Source organism: Pleurodeles waltl, chromosome 8 (genome assembly GCF_031143425.1).
Source record: "Pleurodeles waltl isolate 20211129_DDA chromosome 8, aPleWal1.hap1.20221129, whole genome shotgun sequence".
Taxonomy (NCBI): Eukaryota; Metazoa; Chordata; class Amphibia; order Caudata; family Salamandridae; genus Pleurodeles; species Pleurodeles waltl.
In genome coordinates this window covers 69167413-69194404 of record NC_090447.1, presented here as the reverse complement: position 1 = coordinate 69194404, position 26992 = coordinate 69167413, and the positions used below count along the sequence as shown (strand labels likewise).

Genomic DNA, 26992 nt, shown 5'->3' with positions numbered 1-26992 from the left:
AATCTTTCTTTGGATTCATTTATGCAGCAGGGTGTGGCAAATCCATACCTGCATGGAAAATGCAGATTGATATAACTCTAGTGACTCTGTGTAACAGACCACTGTTTCTATTTGTCTTTGTGGCCTGAGTGAACTGTTTGAGTGAACTGTTCCTGAGTTCCCCAAACAGCCATTCTAACCTATATTTTAGCGATCAGGAGTCACAAGAAATTCACAGTACTTAACCCCATAATTAAGAAGCCTACAAAGAAGGCTTGGGACAGGTGTGGGTGCGAGGAGATGTGTACATTCCTCAGTGAACAACACTGCTTTAGGGGATTCTAGAGCAAAACTTCAACAAACGCTTCCATATTACCAGAATGCGTGGACTTCAGGAGGCCACTGATTATCACATTATTCTTTTGTGGCCTTTCTTCATCGTCCTCAAACTATACGCAGTTTCTTCCAGGACCTTGACTTTGTTGCACAGCAATTTCACTTCAAGCTCCGCAAATAGCGATTTTGCACATAGAGACGTCTGTATTGTAGTTCCAGTTAATCCAGGTAACCCATGCACACTTCTCTTGGGATTTTATATATATTCTTGAGTCTCACTTTAGAAGCCTTCTCCCCCTATAGGTTCTTGTAGGTTGCAGAAGCTGTGGTCTCCAGTCATTTAAAGTAAGTGCTAATTGTGTACCTTATTTACCATAATGCAAAGGGGCGAACTGTGCTGGGATGCGAGGCAGTGTGCTCCCAAGCCCACTACTGCTCAGCTGTGTTGACAGACACACACGGTGTGTACGTAAGGCTTGTCAAACTGGAAAAATTCTAGGGTGTGTGATGTTATTTTGTGTAGATTGCAAGACGTACATCTCCTCAAGGTGTTTGCACACTAGGCTAGGCAGGTTGGGAAGTCATTCTGAGGTGCATATTTTGTTTAAAGTAAAGAGACTTATGTCCCCTCTGTGTGTGTAGAGTGAAACTTCTGCGGCTGTTGTGATGTTATTCTGTTTTGGTTTGCAGATATTCTTTCAACTCTTAAAGCTGTGTATACAAGGTTTGTCAGATAGGCAAGACATTCTAGGGTGTGTGATGTGGTTCTGTTCCAGGTGTATTTCTTCTTAAATTGTGTACTGTAGTCACTTCATCGTGAGTAGACTTTGTGGGCTGTGTGATGTTTTTTGTTCAGGTTGACAGGCATACAGCCGCCTCCCATGCTTAGTGAAACCATTAAAAAAAATAATTGGTAAGCAGGCTTCTAGCTCCTCAAGGCAGGGGCTTTGTGCTATACCCCAATTCTGTTGGTCTCATGACAGTGTTGAAGGGTTAACTGAAAAGGCACCGCCTTACAATTTTCATGTTGCACTCTGTTTCTAAACCCTAATTAAGTGTTGTCCTCAAGACATGGCATGTTATCTCTTTTGCATAGACTCGCGATGAAGTAATGCTTTCAGAGATGCAACAAACTTTCTCACAAATATGCAGCATTGACTGCCAGATTCTGTGTTGATCTCTGAAGTCGGAACTGGGACAGTGGTGGTGTCAGCCAGTTTTTGGTGGTGGTGCCATGGGACTTGTTTTGCAGCATTCACACCCTGCTACGAATTCCATTTTTTTTAATACTGACGAAAATTCAGTGGCTTAGCCTCCGTTGTGTTTATTGGCCGGTGTGCGCGTATTCCCGTATTTAGGTTAATGGCCTCTAGGTTTTTTGTCTCATACACATAACATGTTGTGGCATGCATCATGTGCTCTTGATGAAACACGGAAATTGGTGCAACTTTGTCTCAGATGTATTTCATACTTAATGTGTGTGTTAAAAAAACTTAAAAGTAAAATAGATTTTGCGTGGGGACGCCATTCATTATATTCCCAGATGCTGAGAACTATTGCTTTGTTCAGTCTGATGATCAAACTTAATACAGTTTTGCAAAACAGTAGTTATCAACTGCAAGAGAATGTGAGCAGTTTTCTTACTGAAAAGCTACAAAAAAGTATAGCGGTTAGACATGTAAGGAAGTAACTTTATGAAGCAATTGCGAGATGTGGGCGCTGAGTGCTCAGCCCTTCGAGCCCACCAAACCACAAGCGCAGGAAGTGCTGTCCAGTTCCTGGAATGTGTCGGTTCACGGTGCATGAGAGAGGTCTTCTGCAGTACAGCATGTACATTTGTGTAGTGGTGCGCATGCGCTACACTTGAGGCGGAACACCCTAGAACCTGTGGTCAGCGGAACCCTGACTCTTTAAAAAAAAAAAAAAAAAAAAAAACAATATTAGATCAATAAAGTTTATACATACAAAAACAAAATGTAAAATTGAACATTTTAAAACTGTAAATGTGAAAGAATTGAAAACTAGATGTTAAAAACGATGTTGGTCTCCTTGGCTTGATTGGTGGGAGCAGCACAAGTTCAGCAAACGCAGTGTGGCAGTCGGCGGCCTAAACTAAAACACTAGTATGTGCCAATAAAAAGCGGGGATAGATTAAGAGCAAAAAAGGTAGTGAAATGCTACAGTCTAGCATATTACTTTGGGTTTTGGAAATAAAACCACATTTTGAAAAGTTCCAACCTTCCCATTAAAGTTTCAAGTTTTCTATTTTTAGTTTGTGAATTAAAGGGAATATTTCATAATTTGAGCATTTGTTTGAGGGATGCATGTTTCTGTGTTTTTTTAGGGTCGAGCCTGCGTTGCATGCGCTTGCGCATGCGTTTTGCGTGCAAGACGCTTTAGTAGTTAGAAAAGGGCTTGGAGCCCCATCCATGTCACGTCAGTGTCTTTCATTGGTTCGTGGGCTTGCCTGTTAAAATCTGCTTGCTTTCATTAGTGGAAGGCATGCATACATCATGCCTTTTCCGGTGGTTAGCCCTCCTCGAGCGCACCGACCATCTAGTGAAAACATGCAAGGCTCGCTGTTTTCCGTCTGGTTTGTGGACTACTTTTTATCTTTTTTTGCAACGCGATCTCGTTTGGCAGAAGTCGAGCGCTTTCCATGACATCGACCCTGTTACGTAGTTAATTGCACTTTTGCCGGTTACGTAGATAATTGTACTTTTGCCGATAGGTTTCATTACGAGTGAACTGTAGCAGCGCGATCGCGCTCTTTTTTTTCCATTTAATGTGGCAAGAAAAGTCCAGTTGGGAGTTTACAACTGCTAATGGCTCTAACTCGCAGAAATGCGAGATCCGTTGCATTGCAAATGCTTGTTGTATTTTGTGAGGTTCACATTGTAGAAATTGCTTAGGCAAGAGTACTTGGCTCATAGTGATTCTGTGGGGTTCACATTAGCCAGAAAGGTAAGCACTGCTGCCCTAGAGGTGTTCTTGTTTTTAGTTTCTCCTCTACCATATTATGGTGGTTAAATACACAACTGTGCCTCATGTGCTGGACACCTGGAGCATGAAAGCCAAACTAGCATCATGCTTCTTTGTGTTTCCTTTCTTGCTACAACACTCCGGCACTTGAGAACACAGCACCGGTGACAATGAATGGCCATCTTCTTGGTCGCTTGTGCCTCACCATCATTATCAAGGTCTCTCTCCTTGGAAAAGCCTCCCTATGAGACCCCTGTTCCCTGCTATTCCTTTCCCACCACTGCTGTCTCTTGACCTTGATTCCCAGACACTCTGCCCCAAGGCATGGATTGTCCATCTCTCTGGGCTTGGAGGCAACATGTTCTGCCACTTTGTTGTTTGCGCCTTTGGCTGTGGCCGATGTTTGTAACCAAAGAAGCAGTGGAAGAACAGCATTGCACACCTCCATAGATCAGACACAGGCAGTGTAGTGCGTGCTGTGCACCGTGTGACATCTGGGTAAGAACGCGTCTGGCACCCTTCCAGCAGTACGCAGCTCATATCTCCCATAACCATACATCCTGCTGCACTTCTCCAACCATTGCATTTGTCCAACAAGCTGTACCCTACAACTGTCTCCTGCATTCCTGCTGTTGGTCCATGGGAAAGTGGGCACCTTATCTTCACAAACTGAAACTGTGCTTGCTGGTAGCATGCCTTGAGATGTATTTTTCAGAGGGAGGCGGGTTAAGCAGCTCTCAAGTTATCATGAACCTTAACACAAGTTGACCCGCCCTGCCCATACAATACTTAAGTCTCTTTCCTGAACCCCCCACTTTTGCAGGAGTGACCAATCCAGGCAGTGAATGCTTTCCTGCAGCGACAGGCATAGAAAAGCTTGGAAGAATCGAGCAACAATGTTCATGCCTGCCTCAAAGATCCAGCAAACATGTGCATGCTTCATGATGAGGCCAAACAGATGTACACATAAGTCAGCCAAGAATGTGGCTGTGACAAGATGTGTCATTCTCAAAGAACCAGGGATGTTAGTTCCTGGTATGTGTACATTGGTCTTCTCATTCAAACTCTCGAATACCACAGCTTTGCATGCTGAAATATCACTGAAATGGCCTGCGATGAGACCGAACCAAAACTCATAATCAACCACCCAGTGACTCCTCTCTCCATTCAAGATGTCTACCTGCATCCTGTGTGGTGGTACTTGTCGTCACTCTGCAATCGCTAACAAAGTCTGTTGGCCCAGCACCAATAGGCCGTCACTGTCACATACTCTGTCTGCCTCAGAAGGTCTAAGCCTTCTCCCCCACACCCTCGCTTCCAGCATCGGAAGAGTGGGATGAGAGCAAGGTGGTGAGATAAGGCGCTGTACACTTGGTGGATATGATCGGCATGTGAGAAGCGCATTGGAGGAGCTAGCGAAACACTGAGTCCAGCTCTGTGACCGCCCTGTAACCACCATTGCAGACACTGGGGCTTCAATCAGAGTTTGTCAATATCACAATATATTTTACTAAAACCACAAACAGTCCTTCACCCAACCTCAATGTTCATTTTCTCATTGGGAAGACTGCACCCCTACCAGTCTGCGGAATTCGTTGCTCAGAAAGATCACACAGGTTGTATCAAAATGTTTGTCGTCAAGTCGTTCTCATTGTCAGACCTCAGAGATGAGTAAATATTAGTTGCATGTACAGCACTTTCAGGTAAAAATAAATGATGCCAATAATTTGAAGAGTATCCATCACTCAAGATAAAACTTACCAAGGTCACTTCTCAGTGGCCATAGGCTAACGGAACAGAAATGGTCATAATACTCTGTATAAAGTCTTCTTCATAGCTCAAGTGTCAGGAAATAACCCGGGGTGGGCGCAGTATTAATTCCAGAGAGAATACCGAAATATTTCTCACTTCATCCGTGGACGCCCTGTTACCTAGCTCTGCATCAGCTGGACCATTGCTTATGTCAGTTACACCAGCCCACCTGAGATACATCTGCTCCTGGTGATGGATCTGTTCTAGTGACCCAGCGCACAGTAGCCCCTCAGTGGCAGCCTTTGGGCCCAGGCCTATGACATTTTTATATGAGCTCAGGTAGTTGTGGAAAACAGACACCCTTGGGAGCAAGTTCAGGCTCCCCGTCACACTTCAACCATGGACAGTATTGGACATTAAATAAACTCTAACAATCGCATGACGGGGTGTGGGCATTGTCACCAGGAATGCATCGTTCTCCAAGAGATTCTGTGGGCTTTGAGGTTCAACCTAACAGACTACAAACACAGATTTTCTTGTGAAAAACACATCTCTCTGTGTCAGATGGAGTCACCTTCTTTGCCAGCCTCTTCAGAGGGTCCTTATGTAGTTGTCTTTGAGCACAGTAATACCTCTGTCTTGACACCTGCTGTGAGACCCTATACCTTTGAATCATGGAGCATTTAAAAACCTACCGATTCATTTTTAGCATTTTGACTGATCATTCAAGCCAGGCAATGTCCCACCTTGTACCTTCTCCATAATACTGACTTTCTGTCCTTACCCAAGGAGGCCTCAATGTTAATGAACTTCTAGAGGACTGTATCATTTCTGTTTGTGCATCCCCTGCTCTGAATTGGTGATGGATGAAGTATTGCCCATGTAGTACACCAAAGGTGGAACCCCCAGGTGGTTTCTTTGTTGTGATTTTCTCTTAAAATACATAGGGTTGTTTAAATGAAAGGCTTTGCCGTTTACGCCGCCAATGTTGTGCGCGGCGATCTAACCTGCTCTGCGTCTCTCTGTTTTGTTTACTCAACGTATGTCTTCACTACGTCACAGGGTTTCTCTGGTTTGTGTTGAAGCTAATGAAACATTGTTTTCTTTTCTGCCTGGGTTGTACTTTGTGTAGCTTAATACGAGATTTCTGCTCGTTCGTCTTGCAGTGACCCGCCATAACCACCTGAAGGACTTCATGCTGGTGGTGTCCATCGTCATCGGCGTAGGCGGCTGCTGGTTCGCGTACATCCAGAATCGATATTCCAAGGAGCACATGGGCAAGATGATGAAGGACCTCGAGGGACTCCACCGAGCTGAGCAGAGTTTACACGACCTGCAGGAAAGGTAAACAAACCACCTTCTGATCTTGTGTAGTTTTCTTCCCTCAGCAGGCTCCCAAACACATTTCCAGATCCAAGTTACATTCTGATGCCATCTCCCTTTTTTCTAATACACTCTTGATTTTTTCTAGAACAGACAAAAAAAACATAAAAATGAGGACGTTCCCATTCTGATGGATACTTTCAGTGTAGATTTCTCTCCTTTTGAATTCCCCTAGACCCCAACTCTGTAAAAGTTTCAGCAATTGCTCCCATGTGCCAGTAGGTGGTGCCATCCAACTCCACAGTTGCCTTGTCCCACCTCCGGAATTGACAGTACAGAGCCTATATATATAGGTTCCACCAATGCATGCTTTCACTTCCTTTTCTTTCATACCCTTTGAGACAGATCCGGTGCTCTACTCCTGAACTAGGATTCAAAATGTTTTTCTCAACATTGTGGTATGGTTAGAGCACCCTCCATCCTCCCTGAGAAACAACATGCTTCACGCTGTGCCATACCTGCCGGGTATAGAATTCTGTTACAGACCCGCATGACATTTGACAAATGCTCTGTGATGCATCTCAGGGCCGTTGGGGACCAGGAAGCAAAGCTGTTCGTCTCAGAACACAAGAAACAATGTCAGTTGTACTCCCAGTCTCAGGCCCACGCCAACTTAAAGCCCACCTCCAAAGCACTATCCTATGGTAAGTCCAAGACAAAGTTTAAAGACTCAGTGCAACCTCGACACATCCGAGCGAAAATCCTTTCCCTGCCCTTCCCACTCCAGGGAAAGACTGTACAGTTGGCACATCGATGGCCCAGCTCTGAATCAGTCATCCAACTCTCATCCTATCCCCAAGTTGGAGCCTGGGCTCCCTGATTTTCCTGGGACATCTTCGACTGCGCAGTAGGTGGGAGACTTCAAGGAGACAATGCTGCAGCTGTTCTGGACAACTGTGGGTCCTTTGGCTTCTTTATTGCACCACACCCCCTCTCCTTTGCTGAAGGCCACGTTTATTCCAGCTGGTTTAATGGCAGCCTTGGCTTTAGAGCCGCCGGTTCTAGATCCAACCTGACACCCTTCTCAGGTCTATATCAGAGTTTGGCTAAATTTTGTTTGATGTCTTGTTATGAGATTGCTAAGGCACAGCCCATGGTAAGGGAGGATTCACTGATAGTACCTTTTCCGCAACCCTTGTATTTCTGGCACCTGGGCACCACGTTTGTCTGCTTCAGATGTGATATAAGGCCTTGACTGCATTCCACATGGCTAGGATAATTATGAGGAGGCTGACAGTGTGGTCCCCCCTCACCATACTGATGCCAGTTTATTTTTTGACCCTCAGAATGTTCTAGTGGCCCTGATACTTCAATTAATATTGAACTGGATTCCCCATTGATGGTCTACTACTGAGGAAAGCACCTCTTTTGGAGTGGTGTCCGTAGAGGTGTTCGAAGTGGAACTGTGGAAACTAAAGTACATTTTCTTTCAAAGATGCTGCAACCAAAGTTGTTCAGATTCCTAACCTTTATTGTCCTTTGTTGAAGTTCTGATGGAAGCTTTTATGGTGGTGTGGGTGAAACTATGTTTGGAGCCACCAGTGAGTGGGCGGGGTGTTACTGTGCTGGATATCTGTCTGGAGCTGTGTGTCAGTCCATGCACTGCAGACTGCATGGACTGTCTGGCCTGCAGGAAGGGCCAGTTTGTGTGGTTGGTCCTGTAGGACTTTCTTGTGTAAAGTCCACGACACAGACACCAAAGACACCAGATTATCCAAAGGTGGATAATCTGCAGCAAGAGTTATCCATCAGAATCTAATTATGTTCAATAATGTTCTTACTGATGGACGCTTCTTCTAAGAGTAGGTTCCTCACCACCCTCCCTTCTCCGTGTTCTGTGGAGCAGACGTGTAGAGGATAATACGGTTGCGTATGAGATTCTGTCACTTACGCTCCATGTCTAAGGGAGTGGAATGCTTTATTGCAAACTGATCTTAGCACGCTGAAGTGTGACCAAAACAAATATCTACTTGCCAAAGTGTCTAAATGCTTCAAAAGTCTAGGTGGCTTGTAAAAGCAACGCAATCCACTTGTCCAGTTCTTAATGAGATGAATAATTATGGCAGCGTTCTCAGTCCATCAGGGATACAGGGCTTAGATTAAGTCAAGGTTTGGATTTTAGAAAGGTTGTGATTATGCACTTTTCTGATTATACCAGGGCTCTCTTTTCCTCAAATCTGTGAATATTCACATGCTCGCCATTTGCAGATTGTAGGAAAGTGCCCTCTTTCTTGGCATGGTTACCACCATTTTCTGCCTGTTGTTAGAGTGTTTGACTCTGTCCACTGGGCTCCTGCTAAGCAGGACCCCAATGGTTATGCTCTCTCTCTTCTGAATTGGTAACTGTACCTTTTTCTCCCCACAATTGCCATACTGGTCCCCCCATGTAAGTCCCTAGTATATGGTACCCAGGACACTGGGGTACCAGGGGATCCCTTTGGGCTGCAGAGGTTTTCTTCCATCCATAGGGAGCCCATGCAAAGGGTTCTGCAGGCCTGTCATTGCAGTCTGCACGGAACAGGGGCATGCACCCTTTTTCACTACAAATCACTGCACCAGGTCACTGTAAGACACCCCTATGGTAGGCCCTCTCAGCCCAGAGAGCAAGGTGCAGGTACCGGAGTGTGAGGACACCCCTGCACTAGCAGAGGTGCCCCCACAAACTCCAGGCCCATTTTCCTGGACTTTGTGAGTGCCGTTTTACGTGTGTACTGGACATAGGTCACTACCTATGTCCAGCTACACAATGGTAACTCTGAACCTGGGCATGTTTGGTATCAAACATGTCGGAATCACACCCCAGTACTATTGCAAGTATTGAAAGTATGATACCATGCACTCTGGTGGCTCCTTAGAGGACCCCCAACATTGCTACCACCAGTTTTACAGGGTTTTCTCAGCAGCCCAGCAGCTGCCACCCCTCAGAGAGGTTTCTTCCCTCCTGCTGCTTGATCTGATCAAGCCCAGGAAGGCAGAACAAAGGATTTCCTTTGGGAGAGGGAGGTAACACCCTTTCCCTTTGGAAATAAGTGGACTGGGTTGGGAGGGGTGGCCTCCCCAAGCCATTGGTATGCTTTGAAGGGCACATTTGGTGCTCTCCGTGCATAAACCAGTACACACCGGTTCAGGGACTCCCCCCTCCCCCCCTCCCACCTCCAGTCCCTCCTCTGGAGCGAAACTGGACAATGGTAAGGGAAGTGACCACTCACCTGTCCATCACCACCCCACAGGTGGTGTTCAGAGCGCTTTCAAAGGGGCCCTGGGCATCCATCTTGTTTATAAGGTTGGCAGGGAACTCTGAGAGCACCTGAGTGGCCAGGCCAGGCAGGTGACATCAGAACCCCCTCCTGATAGGTGCTGTACCTGGTTAAGTGACTAGTCCCCCTTTCAGGGCTATTTAGGGTCTCTCTCATGGGTGGGTCTTTAGATTTGGATTGCAAGACTCCAGCAGGATTCCTCTGCGAACTCCACTTTGACTTCTGGCCACTGGAACTACGACTGGACCCTCCAGGAACCGACAATGCTGCAATCAACAAAGAAGGCTCTTTCTGCAACTTTGTTTACACAGCTCTTACCAGTTTTGCAACATTTCCCCGGCCGTGCATCCTCAGAAGATAGCAACTCTTCAGCCTGCACAAGAAGAAGAAGGAATCTCCTTTGGAGTGAAGGAGTCACTCCCCTGCATCCGCCAGCACCTGCTGCGTGGATCTCCCCTCATCTTGAGCTGCGTGGATCCTGCATCACGGGTGGTGGTCTGGAGTAGTCCTCTTGGTCCTCTCTGCCAGCTGTCCAACTTTGGTGGAGGTAAGCCCTTGTCTTCCCACTCCGGCTCCAGGGTTGCAGTGCTGACCTGTTCTTCCTCACTGTCGACCAACTCCTGCAAGTACAGCTGGGTGGGTAGTAGCTCCTACTCCTCCCACACTCCACTGTGACTCTTGGACTTGGTCCCCTTTCTCCACAGGTCTTCTTCTCCAGGAATCCACCACTGGTTTCTTGCAGTTTTGTCTGGGTGTCTTCTTTTCTTCTGTTTCCTCCTTTTGGGTGGTTTGGGCAAATTCCAGTGATTTACTCCTGCTTTCCTGGTCGCTGGGGGGTACTGTGTTACTTACCTCTTTAGTTTTCTAGTACTCCCAGCTCCCCTCTGCACATTCCACCTACGTAGGTGTGGGTCCTGTCTTCACATTCCATTTGTTTAGTATATGGTTTGTGCTCCCTCTAGGGTCACTATTGGTTATTGCTATTTGCACTGTTTTTTAACCTTTCTATGTCTATTTCTAATTACTAGTGTATATATTTAGTGTATTACTTACCTCCTATTGGAGGATTGCCCATTTAGTAATTTGTGGTATGTGTATTTAAAAAATAATGTACCTTTATTTTTGTACAACTGAGTGTTTTCTTTCATTTGTGTAAGTGCTGTGTCCTGCATGAGCTTTGCATGTCTCCTAGATAAGCCTTGGCTGCTCCTCCCCAGCTACCTCAGGAGAGCCTAGCTACTAGACACTGCCTTCACTTCACTAAGAGGGGATACCTGGACCTAGTATAAGGTGTAAGTACCTTAGGTACCCAGCACACACCAGGTCAGCCTCCTACGCAGATGCTCTGTTTATGAACGGGCTCTGTTTAGGCAAGCTTTCTGATCAAGAGCGGGCTCCTTTAGTATAGTGGAAATTTGTTGAGGATACATCGTTACTCGGACCCAGCGGCTCCCCAAAAGAGGGTCTGGGACTGCTTGGAAAGTTAAATAACATTATGACTTTAATAAATTATAGATTAATAAAAAAGCAAAATTGAAAATCTCAAAATGTTCTATAAATGTGATGGTTTCGAAATTGGAGGCTAAAAATTAAGTTGGTACCCTCAGAATGATTCTCGGGAGCAGTGGAAAATGCATCAAATAAGGATACAGTAGGGATGATGGGTACCCACATGTGAATTTAGAAAAGACCCAAAGTTCCCATAAAAAAATATTTTTTTTTTATGCTTGTGTATTTGTTGGATGAATGCTTCTGTTGGATTTTTGTGCATTGTTTTGAAGTTCGAATCATCAAAATTGCTTGGGTCGGGGTCTCCAGCTTTCCTTAGTGTCTCAGTGGGGATCTCGGATTCCAGTAATGATTCACTGGGCCCCTGGACTACAGTAATGACTAAATGGTTGTCCACAAAAGTCAGAAGGCTAAGAACCACTGCTGTGAGTGACTCGTGGGTAATTTGTATAGTAGCATTGTGGTGCATCAGATGGTTACAATTAATTGGTGTGAAATAATTGTCCTTTGTTTGTCACTATGGCCTGCATTAGTTCAACAAGTGAGATAAAAGATATGGTTTTTGATGCTTCTTTAAGATGGTGGTCTCAGTCTATATACAAGAGGTCCAGCAGGTAGTCACAGCCCAAGCGATTGATCATTTCTGGTCGAGTGAATGTCTGAATCTGGTGGCCTCTCTCTTTTTTTATTAAAGAGTTGCAACTTCCAAGGCCTCTTTGCCCACTGGGGACAGGTAGCAGCTCAAACAGCTAAGGAGGCTTGCTAAGGTGGATTGCCTTGTAAATGAGGTATCTTAGTTTGAATTAGGTTCTGAACTTAGAGGCAGCCAACGGAGCGCACAGAATGGTGGAGTCATGTGGTCAACGTTTCTTGAGTTGGTAAGTCAAGGCGTCTGGTGGAGTGTTGACCTGAGTGGTCGTTCGAGAGCAAGTAGGGTGATAGACCTGCATTCCCAAAGTCTAACCTGGAAACTGCGTGAATATCAGCCACGGGTATACGCCTCGCTTCTCCAGCTGGTGATAAGGCATTGTTGTTTGTCTGGTTGGGGTACGCAATGTCCACCACTACCCGTCGTGAAATAATCACAATGTAAAGCAAATGTTAAAGTTGTCTCATAATCAGACACTGGGCTCTTCAGTCATCAGGGAGGAAATTGGCTCAGTAGCTTTCTAGTAAATGTTGACAAGCCTCATTACAAACGGTCTCTGTAATTTGGAGCACTAGATTGAGAAATGCACACATCAGAATTTACAGCAAAGTACTTCCACGCCCACCAACACTTGCTGTTGTATTGCTTTTGTTAGTGCATGAAGCTCTTTTTGGTAGTTTTTTTCCTGCCCATCTTCCAATTTGTTTTTATATTTCTTTCCTTTGCCACGTACCGGTTTCCTATACTCAACATGCCGAGTTAGTGTTTGGGGTTTCTTTCACTCTTTGCCAAGGACCCATGGACCAGTTCAGGCTGGAAGTTCTCACACCATCTCTTCTGTAGGCCTTCCAATAGCCCCATCATGTAAGGATCTTCTCCCTCCCGTTGCTCAGGCAGTGATGGCGCCTGGCAAACCCGACGTGGAGGCTGGAGACGGCTGCCAGAGACTTTATCCCAAAGCTGATAAGGGCTCTATTTGACTCGCCCAAGTCAAAGGAAGTCACTTTATCACCTGGTTACTCGCGAAGTCTGTAGATGCCAGAAAACCTCAAAGCTCCCTCTGCTATTACAAACATATCACAGGCCCATTTCTCACTGGCATAAGCCATAAAACACTTTCACCTCCTGATTTCTGGAGGGATACTGTCAACTTTGTGTTATTTTTTATTTACTTGCCAAATGATTGTTAGTTATCTTCCCCGGACAGTCATTAGTGGGCGCTTTTGACTGTTACAAGGGAGCAGTTTTAGGATGGGGTTGTTTTTCATTCTTTACCCATCAAGTTTATTTGTGTCTCTGTTCGCATGAGCTCTCAGGAGTACTGAAAGCAGATTTTTAAATGCTCGTGTTCTGGATGAAATCCAAGCCTCTTTCTGCATGCCTCCAGGTGATATTGTATCCTTCCACGAGCAATGTAAAATGAACATCCTGCCATGAAGAACCTGTGAGTGGAACTCCTGTCCAATCTGATGAGCTCTCAGCACCGCAGTGCTGTTGCCTAGTTATGAAGGACATTTGTTTACTACATACTGACCTCTTTGGAGTCCTAATCTGAGTGGTGTTCAACTGATGGCACCGGTACCCCAAAAGGCCAGACTCTGCGTCCTTTGTCTGGAGATATGAAGGTCAAAGGATGCTTTCAAAGTGAAACCCGAACAAGCCCAGTTGGTTTCTCTAGAATCAGGAGGCCCAACCTAGTCTTTCGCAGTCTCTGGACACTCGCCGCCTCTTCCTACCCTTTTTAAGTTTCATTTTTAAATGTTGTTCTGTGAGCGCTTGGTTTGAGGAATGCACTTCTTCAGTGCACCACCGGAATCTTCTCGCTGCTTCCTTTTTTCTGAGTTTTTTTCTCAAAATTGGTCTTTATTGCTGTATGGGAACAGTCACCCAAAACCAGGCCACAGAAAGGTCTGATTAAGTAATTGTGATAGTTAAAACTTTTCCACTGACTTGCAGTTCATGTCAACGATTTAATTAGATCATGTTTGAGGAACCTTGAAAGTCCTCCTCCCAATTTTGTAATTAGTATTAATCATGTACAGGGCGAATAATTCCTCCAGAGCATATAAACAGTTTTCAGAGGTGTTAACAGAACTGCTATTTCCCAGTAGACATAAAAGCTATTCAGTCCACCAGTTGGTCTGAAACCCCTTGGGCCTTTGCTCTTACTCTGTGTTGATAGGGTAATTTTCCTGGTTTTAGAGATAGCATAGCAGGGAGTGAGCCTGGCTTCCTCATGTCCGACTGCCTTGTGATGACCCGCCATTAGGGCTTATGAAGCAGGCGTCCCAGGTAACCTATTCGGGAATGTCCCTTTGCCATCTATTCAATTTTCATAGTTGGTAACACAACACTGGGCTACTTCTTCTTCTGATAATTCTTAATATTATTTCTTTCAAAATTTGAGCCAATTTTGTAAGAAACTAAAAGGAGGCAATTTAACTCACAGATGCAGTAGTGTGTACACAGTCACAGTGCTTTTAGTTTGGTATGATAACCGTCTCTGCTCACCCGCTCTCCTGTTAAGGCAGCCTTATGGGGAGTGTACACACCGCTGCACCTAGCAGTTAAAGAGCACTCCTGTGGCGGCGTCAAGATCAACTGCTAATGATGTCAACTGTTGTCTCAAATCCTTTGTAGTGAAGTTGTGCTGACACTGTTCATTTATAAAGTATATTGGCCCTGACGAAGCAACAAGATAGTTGTGAAACGTGTTGGCTTCCTTCCGTTTCTTATAAAATTGGCTCACATTTTGGAATAATGAATCAGAGGCGGCTGCTCCGCTAAGACATTGGAGGGTCGCCCTGCTGCTTTTGAGCAGAAGAGGAAGGAAAAATAAAATGATGATAACGCTGCGTTATTATCATTTTATTTTTCCTGGGAGCCGGGTTAGGCCGGAACTGGGCTGGAGGGGGGCCGGAGAAGGGCTGGAGGGAGGAGTGGAGTGCACAATAATTGCGCATGTCTGTTTGGCCGGCCGTGTTGGGCCGGCCAAACAGACATGCGCACTTTGCATTTCTCCACCCCCCGTATTGAACAGCCGGGTGGAGAAAGTGCACAGACTCCCACTCCCTGTGTGAGTGCCGAAACAGGGAGCTCACACCAATTACGACGCTACTGTCATGCTGTTGACAGCAGCGTCATGATTGGCTGGGAGCCTGTGTGCTGCCGGGAAGAGGACAGAGGAGACGCAAACTCGTCTTTGGAAAAAAGGTAAGTGTTTTTTTAAAATGTCTTTATTTATTTTTTATCTCTCCTCCTCCACCACCCCCATTCAGTGGCAGCCACCACTGATATTAATAAATATCAGAATGCAAGGTGTTCGTGTGTGTGTTAACTATGAAGATGATCGGGTAGAAGGTGTGAGACTCATAAACATTGTTACCCTCAGATACTGCCTTTACACTACTGAAAGGGTTGTGAGGAGGAAAATGCTGTGATCTGTGGGGGTTTGGGGTTTGAAGAGTGTTTCTCATCTGTAAGAAACCAAGATATATTAGTATCTGGAAAGAGCACAGTTTCACTAACACTGGCAAATGTAAAATGTGGCAGCATTTTTGATATTCTTGTACCTTCCTTCACCAGCTCTTGTGCAGTTTGTTAGATAAGTGTCATGAAAGCTAGCAAATAAGTTAGTCAAAATAAGGTATCAATATATGTTATCCACGTATGATTCCCAAGTATAACATAGCATTGATTATCTCAGTCTCATTGAAATAGGTTTGTCTCAATAAAATATCAGTCTTACCATAATGCATGACGTGCCGGACAGATTCTCAGTTTTGGGGCATCTCCGTTGCACATGTGCATTGAGTTATAATTTTAGAGGTGGACTTAAAGCTTTAAGAGCATCAAGAGCACCGAATGCTTGTCCACCCCGTATGTGCTGTGTAACATTGGAGTGGTCCGCTCGTCACGGTTACCCATTCAGGGTGATCCAGTGATCCTAAGGTCATTTCGTTGGTTAATGCTGCTCGCGTTCCCTCTTTCAGGCTGCAGAAGGCCCAGGAGGAGCACCGCACAGTGGAGGTGGAGAAGGTGCACCTGGAGAAGAAGCTGCAGGACGAGATCAGCATGGCGAAGCAGGAGGCACAGCGGCTGCGCGAACTACGTGAAGGGACAGAGAACGAGCTGAGTCGGCAGAAGTACGCGGAGCAGGAGCTGGAGCAGGTAAGGCCACGAAACTACACCGCTGCCAGTGGAAAAGGCCGGACCCCTTCCTTACTTTTTATAAGACCGGTCATCCTCGTTTTAATAATCTCTTGATCGCACTGTGTCCTCAACTACTAAAAATTCAAAATATGGAAGAGTTGTCAGGTTTAATTATCTCTCTTTTTCAACTTATTTTACTCTATGTGTAGTCTCAATCTGCTAGTCGATTCATATTTTCTTGAAATATCTCCCCTTTGATTGTCATCTGTTGGTCTCTTGGACACACCCAGGCTTATAAAAACACATAATTCCAGTCTCATCATTTGGTTTTCATTCTTCTGCACTTGAGAAGGAAACTACTAAAAGGTGTGTTTTCAATACAGTGGATAACAGTTTATGATGTGTATGTACATTGGTTGGCTGAGCTTTGGGAAAGAAGTTACAGAAAAGATTACCCAGTTACAAAGTTTTGGGCCACAAGGAGCACGTAGCACTGAGGGAACAGTCATGTAGCCTGGGTCTTGGAAATGGCCAACTGGCACTGTTCAATAAAAAAAAAAACTGGAGACTATCCTTTTTATTGAGGTTCTTCCATCCTTCTTTGGATCAAAAAAATTCTGCCTCCTCTGTAAGTGACATGGCCCCTTCAATTGCACTCTGCCCCTTGTAGAGTCTAAGACCTGTGGATAAACCAGGAAATTCCTTATTCACCTCATACAAAGATCCGCTGCTGCCCAGAAAGGGGTGTGGCCATCACTTTGTTTCATGAGTAATTGTATAGGATTTGGGTGAAATAAAGTTATTTTTTTTCAGGTTTGCTGAGTTCATGCCGTGCATGTAGGTGTTTCTCTTCCTTATTAGCAGGAGTAAAGAAATCATCTCTACTACTGAACGCGAATCCCAGAAGCCGTTGACATGTAAACAACACTACATACTTTAGAGCGTAAATTGCAAACAGTTGAGGAAATCAGTCGGTGCAGGTTTAAAGTCACAGCTTTTAAAGCCCTCAAAGGCGAGACTTGGACATTATCTGGTTCTCATTCTGTGGCCTGTTACGCTACACTTGTTTCTGTGGTGATGTTCCACTCTGGTCAGAGGAACTATTAGAAAAGAAGTCTTAATGTCCGCTGCTACCCCCTGTCTCTAAGCTGGTCATGCTAGCTCCATGTTTTTTTTTTAAACTCTTCCACCTGTCTCCATTGACTCCTGAGTATTTCTTTTGTGTTTATAATCGGCACCGTTAACATGAAATGCCTCGCGTCTCTCTCTCTGGCCACAATCTCATGTATCTCGCTGCCTTTGCGGGAACGGCCACAATGAAAGTAAGAACTGATAATCCCTTTTTAAATTCCAGTTAAATGATTTCCAAGAAATGTAACGGCAGATCTCTTGGCTGGCATGTTTTTACAGACATTCATTAGAGGACACCGTGATCCCCTGCCAACCCTCCCTTCTGCCCTTGAGCATCTGCACGGAGATGGGAGCTTTCTGTTGCAGAAGAAGTTTTTTTTCCATACTTGTAGTTTAAAATCAACCTTTCTATTTTACCCTAAAGCTTCAGCATTGTCAACAGCATTTGTTTTAGTTCTGTATTTTGCTGATACTGTTAGTGCGAATGTTGTGAATAATCTCTACTTAATATTAGATTAGAGAAGAGGGTTAAACAGTAAAAATCATCAAACTGTTTCTGTTTCCAAGGAGTAAAAGCCACGAAGAATTAAAAGGAAACTTTTGGCTCTTGAAATAGTCATTTTTTTCAATAATAAGCGGTGATATTACCTCTTTGCTGGTTTGTCCATTTCTCTTTTTAGCCTAGTAGCTGCCCACACATTCAAAAATGCTTCCTGGGCCAACTCACCTCTGAAAGTGCCTGTCCTTGGGGTTCACTTTCCAACCAGCTCCATGGAGCAGATGAAACATAGCGCTAATAGGTTTTAGGTCTCTCGGACATGTGTCTTTTAGTGTCTGTTGTCGAGGACCTTTTGTGGACTAGGCTTACGGTGAGCTGTGGGTCCGCCTGTTGATTAACACTGGTTGGCTTTTTGTCAGCCTCATTTGCTTGTTTCTTATTCAGAGGTTTTCCTTCCTCTTCTTATGTTTGTTTATCCCATAGAGCATAGCTTTTTAAAAACATCCTTCTAACTCAATGAGCTGTATCTTTAAACTGCGTATATTCTTTTTGCAGCATTTACTGTGAGTGTGTATTAGCTTGTTCTCTCCCTCGTGTGCTGCTTCCCCACTGAAATCCCCCCACTCTCTCCTTGCCAATCCGACCCTCTCTGTCTCCACCACCCTTCTCCTCCCCATCTCGTCTGTTGCTTCTCCCATCCATCCATGTCCTTCCCTCCGCCCCCCAAGCCCAGATCTTCCATTGTTGAGCCCTCTGCGGCTCCCACCACCCTTCTGCCAGCTCTACTGTTACTTATCCCTCTGCATCGTTATCTTTAATACAAAAAAAACTTTCTTGGAGCTGCAAGTTGCTGCCGGGCCATGTGTTTTTTTTTTTTGTTTTTAATCTACCATTTTAAGATCCGCCATCTTGGAATGGTAAATAAAAAAAAATGCTAAATAGCAGGCTTCTCATAATTTATACTTGTGCATGCCTGATGATTCATTCAAGCATACGCATCATCATGTTTTTGTAGTTTTTTTTTTTTAGCATTAGCAATATTTTTTATTGATTGTTTTTGCTGATGCTGAATGGGATGAGCAAAAACCACCAGCAAAGCCAAAAGGTGAGACCTTTTGGCTTCGCCAATGCTTGTTCAGCATTGGTCAATTACATAGTCTCATGCTGTGAGCAATCCTGCATTTTAGTTGTTGGGCTTAGAGTGCTATCTCGGTTTTTCTTGAAATTGTGACTGTTCAGCTCCGTGAACTATGTCTTGAATAACTCACCAGTACGCGGACCCAAACCGAAGGATGGCATGTCCAGTTTATTTACCACCAGAAAGCATTGTGTAGCCTGCTAAATGTTGTGTCATCAATGCAGTTTTCTGTAGATCGGGGGATAACATAGTATGAAAATAAATACGTTCTATTTTTTGCATTTTTATCTCTTAAGTTTGCCATGAAAGGTGTTGGTGAAGAAGAGTTTCTATTCATTGACCAACTCCAAATCTTTGTGTTCCGCGGTGATGCCTCAGACTTACTGTAATTGGATTCCCACCTCTTGTGGCACAGAGGGTGTTTTTGTAGTGATTTTAAAATACTTTAGATGCGCTCTATCAATAGTTTTTTGTTGTTTGCCAGTATTGGACACCGCAGACTACTTTACCGTCCTATACAGTCGAGTCAATGGCCCTGTTACCCGACAACCCTCTGCAGTGCCTCCTTTCTTTGGAATGCCACTGTCAGTCTAAGCGGTCAGGGTATTTGTATTTATATAGCGCTTACTACCCCTGATGGGGTATTGAAACACATTGCGGGGGCAGCACGCTACTCTGGAGCCCAAGGTGAGAGGTTACTCCAGTGGTTGTTGGCATTGGACTTGTGCTTTCAAGGAATCCCTTCCATGTGTGTGCTCCAGTTTTTTCAAGGTTTGTAGGTATTGCCATTTGTTTTCGGTGTGAGTGGATGCATCTTTTATTGTTTACAGTGTGGCCTACAAGCGAAAGTGCAGTCTGCTGAGGGGAGAGGGACGAATACTAGTGTGCATCTCCTAAGAAAGGCATCATCTGCGTTATAGTGTCCAGCTCGATACACCATCCCTGTGGCAGCCCGAAGAGAGGCGAGCAGAGAGTCCTACATCACAAGCTGCTTTCAGATTAGCTGGTTTATGTTATCTTGGAAATAATCTTATCTGGTGAGAATAAAAACTTTATGCAACTTAAATGATGGGTGAAAATTGTTAGCTGGGCAAGATTCTGTAGGCAAGGAAAAAATGTGCAGAATCCTAGCCGCAAGGCTGGTAAATGCCCATTGCCGCCTTCCCTGGCATCATGTTCTGTATTGTGGTTCGCTATAGAGTCCCTGCCAGGCTGCCTCATTTGTTTCTGCCCCTGAAGTGGCCAGGGTGTGGAGAGGTGCTAACACTTGAGAGTGTGAAGTCAGGAGTGGGCGCACTCTGCTGATCCGCAGCACTCTAGATATGAAAGGGACAACAGGAGATAGAGGGTGAGAAGCAGGGCTGTCAGCAGCCACAGGGAAAGCTGCTCAGACACAGGCCAGATGCCCAGCCTGCTCTGAACACTCAGGGAGGTTAACTAGAGCTGGAAGCCGACCAGGCTCGTTACCCGCTTGGCATAGCTTGGAGCACCGCATGCCCAGAGAGCACCAACCCTCCTGGGAAAGCGGAAGCAACTCTTTACAAACTTTGTCCTGAGAGATGTCTTCGGAGGAGCATTCTTCCATTCCCAGACCCCTGCGTTTGTGCTGGAGACTGTGAGAGTCTGGAGACACTTTCAGGTTCTAGACACGCGGCCAGATGTTCCTCACGCCCTCATACATGTCAATGGTGCACTTGAATATCCTTTTTTTTTTTTGGTCATTGTCTTATCTTTTTATGCATCATTAGTATTTTATGTTTCTATGATGGTTTTTAAGAATGGATCATTACTTGTTCATTTTTTAAAAATCACTGCAGAATTGAGATACAAAAAAAAAATAGATAGATATTGGGCATAAAGTTTGTTGCTTGTGCAGATTCCTCCAAAGGGGACTGGAACACAGTCCATGGCGCAGGCTGGTACACACAGAAAATGTTGCTGGGTACACGGGTCATTCTGGGAGGAATGCAGGCGTGGTTTAACGGATGTCAGAGCGCGTAACCACAACCCACTGAGCACTGTGGCTGGTCCATTTCAGTAACACTGAGCATGCCTTCCGCTGTCATGGTTTATGTGTCTGAGCTGATGAGGTCCCTCTCATGGACTCCTAAGCAGCCGGGGGCTTCGCTGGAGTAGAACCTCTTTCTGCTTGGTCTCTTCCCCCTTCAAGAGAGTGTGAATGTGGACACACCCTTGCTTAGACAGTGTCAGTGGGTCTTCTTCATGGGAGCCCTAAGCACGACACGCTGTGCCAACCAGCTCTACAATGCTGGTGCTCTCTTTCCAAGAGATTGTCTGATGAGGGTGTAAGCTCAAAGCCAGTGCTTCAGAGTGCATACTTACCGCTTAATTCCAATCCCGACCGGTGTAATGTACCAGGACCATGCATTTGTAGGTCTGTGATATTTGCACAGCATGTACCTAGCCATACGGCAGTGGAGCGATGTACAGGGGCCATTTTTGGAATATGTTCCTGTGTTTGATGCAACAGCTACACCTCATTTCAAACAACAGCCAATACATCAAGTTTTTAGGTTGTGAGGTGCTTCCAGAAGTTGCTTTCTCCTCTAGAAAGTCTGCTATTGGCTGTCTCTGTGGACAGTCCCTCTTACGTGATCCAAAAGGAACATGGAAATTGTTCCCCGCAGCGCCTGGTTTATTTTGCTTGGGGCCTCTGTTGAGTCTAGATGAAATCCGACATGAACCGATGCTTTGTGGAAAAGGTTCAAGTTGATCTGTAAGTTTAGGACTGTGGTCTGAAGACTGATTATCAAAGTTCTCTAGCTCCAGAGGGAGTATTCTCTTAACTAGTTCACAGATTGATTGAGGCCCTCTCTTGATTGATAGACCAATCAAATGTTCTGCAGAACTGACCGACAATTCAGAAATCTGTCACTTTATCTCATAAGATGTGTCTTCCATCGGAAGTTGTTTGTGTAATCTCTAGCTAGTTTTTAGGAGATGAAATGAACATAAAAAATCTTTTGCGTTTTGTACATTGTTTCAGAGATACAGTATGACAACTATTCCAGTAACATAGAATTCAACATATAGAAAAACTAATCTGATACAAAAATATATATTTTAAGGAAAGATTTCTGAGCTTTGCTTTTTACTTCGGGAGGAGGTTCGTGCACATAGGGTGATTGGAAGATCATTGCAAGTTTTAGTGGCAGCATCTGAAAAATGTTTGGACCCAAGTGTGATATTTATAGTGTGCAAAATATCTGCCTATGCAACTGTCAAGAGCCCACTGGAATTTGCCTCGTTTCTGCCATATTCTGCAGGAGTTAAAGTGAATAACTGTTACAGCTAGCTAGCAATCATTACTGTTGACTTCTGAGAGAGGTTGCTGGTGTGAGTGAACCTGACGGCAACCATCAGCCTCTCCCAGCAAGGAGAAATTTCGAGACAAAGCCAAAAAGGGAGATTGAGTTCAGTTTGCAAAGTAGTTGCTAATTTTCAACTGGGGATTTCTCCGCTTTGGACTCCCAAACCATAGTTTTCACGTCAATTATGTGTGTACAATAATTGAAACAGGCCTCATCTGAGATGTTGTTCTAATTCCTTCTAAATCACAGTTTTGACCATTGGGGGTCGTCTCACCATGTATTACCCACCTGAAGAGTTTAGAAAACACGTGTGTTGTCACCTTTAAGGACACAGCATTGAGAATCTGTTCCAAAGCCCCATCCATAGTTTGCACAAAAAAAAAATTCTCACCAGCTGAATCACTGTGTTCTGTCCAGTTGAAAAGTGATTTGCAGCCTTTACATTTGGGTTTCCTCTGAGTAAATTCTCTATACAAGTGGCCAGATTCTTCCCCCATTTTCATGTCCATGGTTTGTAGCACAGGTTTGACAGTTCTGCAGCAGAGATGCTTCTCCTGTTGGGATACTCTACCTTTGCTGTACTCTGGGCACGTATTGTGGGCTTTTTCCAAGGTGGGGGTAATACCACATGTTGTAATCGGCGACTAGGGCGTACCTTAATTCCTGCACTCCGTCAAGTCAATGGTTGTCACACTTGTAGCCACTGTACTGAACACAGGTGAGGGATGATCCGCTCACGTCTGTCCTTTGACCTCTTCGCAGGTACGCATGGCGCTCAAGAACGCGGAGAAGGAGCTGGAGTCTCACAGCAACTGGTCGGCCCCCGACTGCTTGCAGAAGTGGTTGCAGCTGACCCACGAGGTGGAGGTTCAGTACTACAACGTGAAGAAGCAGAACGCAGAGAAGCAACTGCTCATCGCCAAAGAAGGGGTAGGAGCTCTCCTGTAGGTCAACCGCTTGGGTTTCTAGAGGGGTTATTTGTGCACACGGTTGAGCCGTTATTCCTCATTTTTACTTGCCATCGGATTGTGTAGCAGTAATATGCTGGGCGTAGCGAACTTCAATGAAGGTATTGCAACAAAAACCGCTTCAAGAAGGAAATGTGATAGATGAAAACTAAAAAGTCTCTCTTTTGTGTCTTGAAACTAATATTTGAGGTGTATTCAGTTTTCCTTAACTGATCTCTGTCTTTCTCTGAGGAAACAGTGAGCCCAAAGGCCGTTTGCACCCAGGACTGAAGCCCTGTGTATGCTTGACTGGAAATCATCTTCACCTGCTGGCATTGAACCCCCTCCAATGATGGCAGTGCCTGGGTTATTGATTTAGAATATCTACTGTCCTCAGACAGCCATGATGCTGCTTGTTAACCTTTTCTTTTCAATGCCCTCTGTGAGAGGTGATTTCTAAGTTGTTTTGGAAACCCCTGATAAGCAGCTTCAGTATTTCACATGTTGTGTGGCTAATAGGGTGTCTTTGTGGAGATCTCTGCAGTTAAAATCTAATATGATGTAGCTAGATAGCCCATGTCCTCTTGTAAATGGAGGAGGAAAGCAAAATACATGTTCCCCAGAGAGAAATGCCTGGGAGAGAGTGAGTAATGTTCTTCCCAGTGCTTAATTTGTAATAGAATGAGTGCCAGTACCCAAAGCTCTGCTCTCAGTCCGGCGGCCGGCGCTATTAAGTCAGCGCGTGGATTACCAAGTCTGCATAGTCCTCAAGCCACCTCATTAATCCCCTTTCTGGCACTTCTTGCCCCCGTCTCTCCCTCTTGCATGTTTCTGCTTTCTCATTTTGAGATGGGATTTCCATCTTTTTCTTCCTCCTCCTTCCCCTTGTCTGTTTTCCCTCTCTTGCTCTTGGGAAATGTCTGATGAGGAAAAATAAATGTGGTTCCCCAAAAATGAGTGCCGGTGGCCTCATCAACAACCACCGGCTCAAACTAAGGGATGATTACTCCTATAAAACGCTTCCAGAAGAATGAGATTTATTGTGGACATCAGAGAAGGTCCTGCCCAAGAGTTCATCCAGCTCCAAACAACAGATCAAGAAGTTCCTCCTCCTCCTCTTCAGTTGGTGATGGTTAACACTAGTCTGCAATCATCTTGAAAAACCCTCGCAGGAGGCGAAATGAGGGGCATTTTTATTTTTTGCACACAGGATTCATACACATAATCAGTTTGAATGTTTTTGTTGTCACTCGGCGAGTGAACTAATTGGTGAATTACAATGACAAGATGAGCCAAGGCGTTAACCCTTTTGTATCCTCATGAGAGTACTTTTCAAGTATTTGGGCCCACGTCTGTTACTATTCTGTTCCTGGGTGGCTGCCTCCCTAGGTGCTATAACATTGCCAAGGCGCATTAGTGAGCGGCAAACACTCACCATTTAAGAGCCATTCATTCAGGTTTAGAAAGAAAAGGTTGTCTTGAGACCCAATCCCAGTTTCCTGGCTGCATTCTGTGGATCCCTCATTCTTCTTTCCACAACCAGATTCAGTAGCAGAGACACTCTCGACGTAAAAAGAGCTCTTGAGTACTCCATGAACATGACCAGGCATTTTTGCTGCTATCAAGAACTCTTTGTAGCCTTCATGGAACCTTACACACGCCACCCTATTTCTAAGGCAGGCATCGCTAGGCGAATAGACCGGCGTATCCACACTTGCTACCAGAAAGCTAAGAGAGTTGGATCCCGACGGCACATTCAATGCCCACGAAAGGGGCTACCGAGGCTTTCTTGGGAAACATTCCCCTATCCAACATCTGCAAAGAGGCCACTTGGGTAACAGCTCACACTTTTACCAAGCACTAATTTAAGGACATTTTAGGCCTTGTGCAGGCTCTTTTTACAGTCCACACTGCACAATGTGCCTGGTGCACCACACGCAATATACAGTCAATATACAGCTGTGCAGAAACAATCTAACATGGAGTTGGTGCTCATGCGCATTGTGGACTAGTGGATGAGTCAAAGCACATCTCTTGAGTCAAAAGCTTCTTCACATAAGTTTCAGCCATCCATCACTGGATGGCAGGAAGATGCAGAACGCGTGAGTCTGTAGCCCCGCAGGCCACAAACGGATGCTTACAGGGTAAAGGAATGTTTCCTTTCCGTCAGATCATCAGCCATTTAAATGTTTGTCATACTGCGGAGATGGTTCATAGAATCCATTCAGATGTTTGCTTTTAACACGTTTCAGATAGTTATTCTTCAATGATGTCCCTAATCGTCCAACTCCAGTTAAATCGTGTACACTGAATACAAAAATAGCTAAAAGCTTGTGTTCGGAAAAGCCACCAACTATTTGTGACATTTTCACTGCACTGTTGTGGGAGAAAAAGTGTACAAAAGGTATCTTTTGGAAAGTAGTGTTTTTGTTGTGTTTCCCTACGAGCAAGCTTTTCACAGGAAAAACCAGACCTAGTCCTATACCAGAGTAAACTTCCTAGGCATCGTTAACGGGCTCTGTCCCATAGAAATTCATTTACAAATCAGATTTGTGGAGTTTGGCCCACACTTCGTTGCACGCATTATCAGTTGAAGATAGATTCCAGAGCAAATGCACAGATGGGCGCCCATCTCTTCCTAAAGCGATAACCCGCAGCTAGCATCTCCACTCACAACTGTTGGATATACTTTAGGACCCGATGACTATATTTCTGTTTCCAATAGAGTCCATTTTAACGCAGAGCCATTATCAGGTACCTTTAAAGTTCCTTCAATGTTGCTGTAACAATCCGACTAGCATCTCAGTTAGAGGAGCAGAGTGTACACGTGGAGAGTTGGGGAGCCTGGCTGCCCAGCAGTCCTCGGGGTCCAGGGGTACCAGACCCTCCAGTGCGTGAACAAACGGCGCAGCGCCGGAATAGCTGCAGATGGTCGAGTTAGCTCGTCTGAAAACATAGCGCCAAGCAGACATAACATGCAAAGCAGCGCCGTTTTATCGATGCCTTGCCACAACAATATGTGGAACTCAGTTACTACTTCAGTAAGCAAGAGTGCCTAGAGCCTCGATGCTGGGCTGATGTCCTGAAGCGCTGTTCATTCCTGAGAAACTAAATTAATTCGCTTCCCTCTGTGTTTCTCTGCATCCGAGCACCCACAGTTGTTTCTCTTGTTGGTTCACTTGTAATCCTGTGTTCTGTTATCTGTGTAGCCCCCGCATCGTGCATTAGAGGGGGGGGGGCTGATTTGTGAACATGTGAGGTCCGGTGGTGGTCCGCCCCTGTTGGATGTTGGCCCCTGGCTGACCAGGAGGCCAGTAAAGACCTCCCCACTCCTGCCATAAACCCTGGAGGGGGCTGTTGATCTCTTCGGATAAATACAACTTCTCACGGTGCATATTCTGAGCAGTGCTGTGCGCATTCTTGCTGTTTATTTAAGTGAACGTCAGTTGCTTTGTTCTACTTTGCTCGCCCCCTCTGTTCTCATACTTTGGGGTGGCCTTTCATGGTTGAACACTTGATGTTAGTTAAATCATTTATTTTCTTATGTTCAAGGCTGAAAAGATAAAGAAGAAGAGGAACACCCTGTTTGGCACATTCCACGTGGCCCACAGCTCCTCGCTGGATGACGTGGACCACAAGATCCTGACCGCGAAGTGAGTATGTGATGGGTTGGGTTGTTCTGGATGTCCCACCATGAGCGCTCACCTGCACCCCCGAGCTCCAGACACTGCCCGCTGCAGGAGGTACTGGTGGCTGTTGCGGTCATCATGGGATGAGGCCTGAAAAGTGGGCCTGCTTGGTAAAACATGAAGTGGGGCTCAGTGGGGGGATATGTCCCTGAAAGAGAGAGGTGAGTAGGAGACATACAGTGGAGGGTATGTGAAGTGATACACTGAGTGCTGGACATGGACGGAGGTCCCCGGAGGAGGCAGCGGAGAATGAGGCT

The 26992-nt window shown here is 45.2% G+C and overlaps 1 protein-coding gene across 10 annotated transcripts in view; it reads left to right on the top strand.

Moving 5' to 3' along the window:
- Positions 1 to 26992, top strand: part of STIM1 (stromal interaction molecule 1) — a 390030-nt gene that overhangs the window by 308528 nt on the left and 54510 nt on the right. For all 10 annotated transcript variants that reach the window (XM_069203714.1, XM_069203711.1, XM_069203713.1 and 7 more), the window contains 4 exons: positions 6216 to 6393; positions 15840 to 16017; positions 22862 to 23029; positions 26599 to 26699. In XM_069203714.1, the coding sequence (XP_069059815.1) occupies positions 6216 to 6393; positions 15840 to 16017; positions 22862 to 23029; positions 26599 to 26699 (625 nt within the window). The remainder of the gene's footprint in view (positions 1 to 6215; positions 6394 to 15839; positions 16018 to 22861; positions 23030 to 26598; positions 26700 to 26992) is intronic.